Source organism: Penaeus monodon, chromosome 28, assembly GCF_015228065.2.
Source record: "Penaeus monodon isolate SGIC_2016 chromosome 28, NSTDA_Pmon_1, whole genome shotgun sequence".
NCBI classification, from domain to species: Eukaryota; Metazoa; Arthropoda; class Malacostraca; order Decapoda; family Penaeidae; genus Penaeus; species Penaeus monodon.
The window spans coordinates 38,988,004-38,989,281 of record NC_051413.1 but is presented as its reverse complement, the minus strand read 5'-3'; the positions used below and the strand labels follow the sequence as shown (position 1 = coordinate 38,989,281).

The 1,278-nt window shown below is 32.6% G+C and overlaps 1 protein-coding gene across 1 annotated transcript in view; it reads right to left on the bottom strand.

Moving 5' to 3' along the window:
• The window catches only part of LOC119591578 (glyoxylate reductase/hydroxypyruvate reductase-like), a gene marked incomplete in the record, with an annotated part of 18,060 nt that overhangs the window by 2,100 nt on the left and 14,682 nt on the right, over nucleotides 1–1,278 (bottom strand). Inside the window, 1 exon segment of the mRNA XM_037940338.1 lies at nucleotides 301–426. Coding sequence (XP_037796266.1) covers nucleotides 301–426 — 126 coding nt within the window.

Genomic DNA, 1,278 nt, shown 5'->3' with positions numbered 1-1,278 from the left:
ACACTGAAAATGGCCTCAATAAGTATTTTATAGGCTGTCTACAGAAAAATACTTATCTGTATGTGATAAAAAGGAGAATATAAATAAGAACAATTGCATGAAAATATGTATACAAGTTGCTATACAAATGCTATGGATATTATTATTGTACAGTAATTAAATACTTAAAATTTCATAATACATGATACAAAGCATGCCTGCTCCATGCTTATATACACAAATTATTCTGCAAACAAAAGGATATATGTAGAAAGAGATAAACCAAGATAAAGAAATGGAGGAAAAAAGCAAGATTCTTACTGCAGTTGGGCAGCTTGGTCAGCTCATGGTCAGGAGGCAGAGGCTCTGGGGTCATGACATCCAGGCCAGCTGCACGGATCTGGCCAGTCTTCAGGGCTGTGATGAGTGCATCTTGCTTGATCACACCTGTGAAGTTTTCAATATTATGATCAAGCAAAACAGGTAAATCCTCATTGATCATTAAAAAGGATTCAGTTCTAAAAATAGAAGGGATATATTCATATTCTTTTTTATGTTCCTGGCATGACAAAGATGTTTATCCCATTTGGTCATACCTCAATACTGCTTCATTTTTAAGAGGTTTTAATACATTTGACTATACTTATTTGGTAATAAAAATGGATCAGACAAAATGTAAATTTAGGTCCCATATCAACATTCTTATTTTCATCTTCAATGAATACACTCATCCATTTCTGGTTATTCACAAAAATGTACTTGCACACAATAACCTACTCATGATGCTGCAGAACTCAAAAGCTCAGGTATCTTAATATAATTAAAATTCATCATTATCATTTCTGAAATTGATTGAATTGCAATGCTTTGGCACCAGCCATGAAGTTTGTGGATGGCTGCATGTTATAAGGGCCTCTGTGCATCACATCTTTAAAAATCCAGTAATTATGAAAAACTTTTCTCTTCTTTTTGAAAATAATAACAATGCTGCTAGTACTTAAAGAGAGAAAAACAGTAAAGACAAATCAATGCAGCAACAGGTCTGTAACTTTCACCAAGAATATTTCCTTTCTAGCCACTTCAAATATCACCTGTGGTCCTATAGTCTTTAACAGATGTTGCAAGATGTGGCTCTTATAGCTGTCAATAGATGTACTAGAAATGAAGGCGTTATTTTTGTTAAAAAAAAATGATTTATTTCATTTCAACATAAAACATTAAAAAATATCCTGAATTTTACAATTCTATTCTAAAAAGGAATTTCACTTGAAGTTAGCTTGTTTTAAGCAACAAACTTCT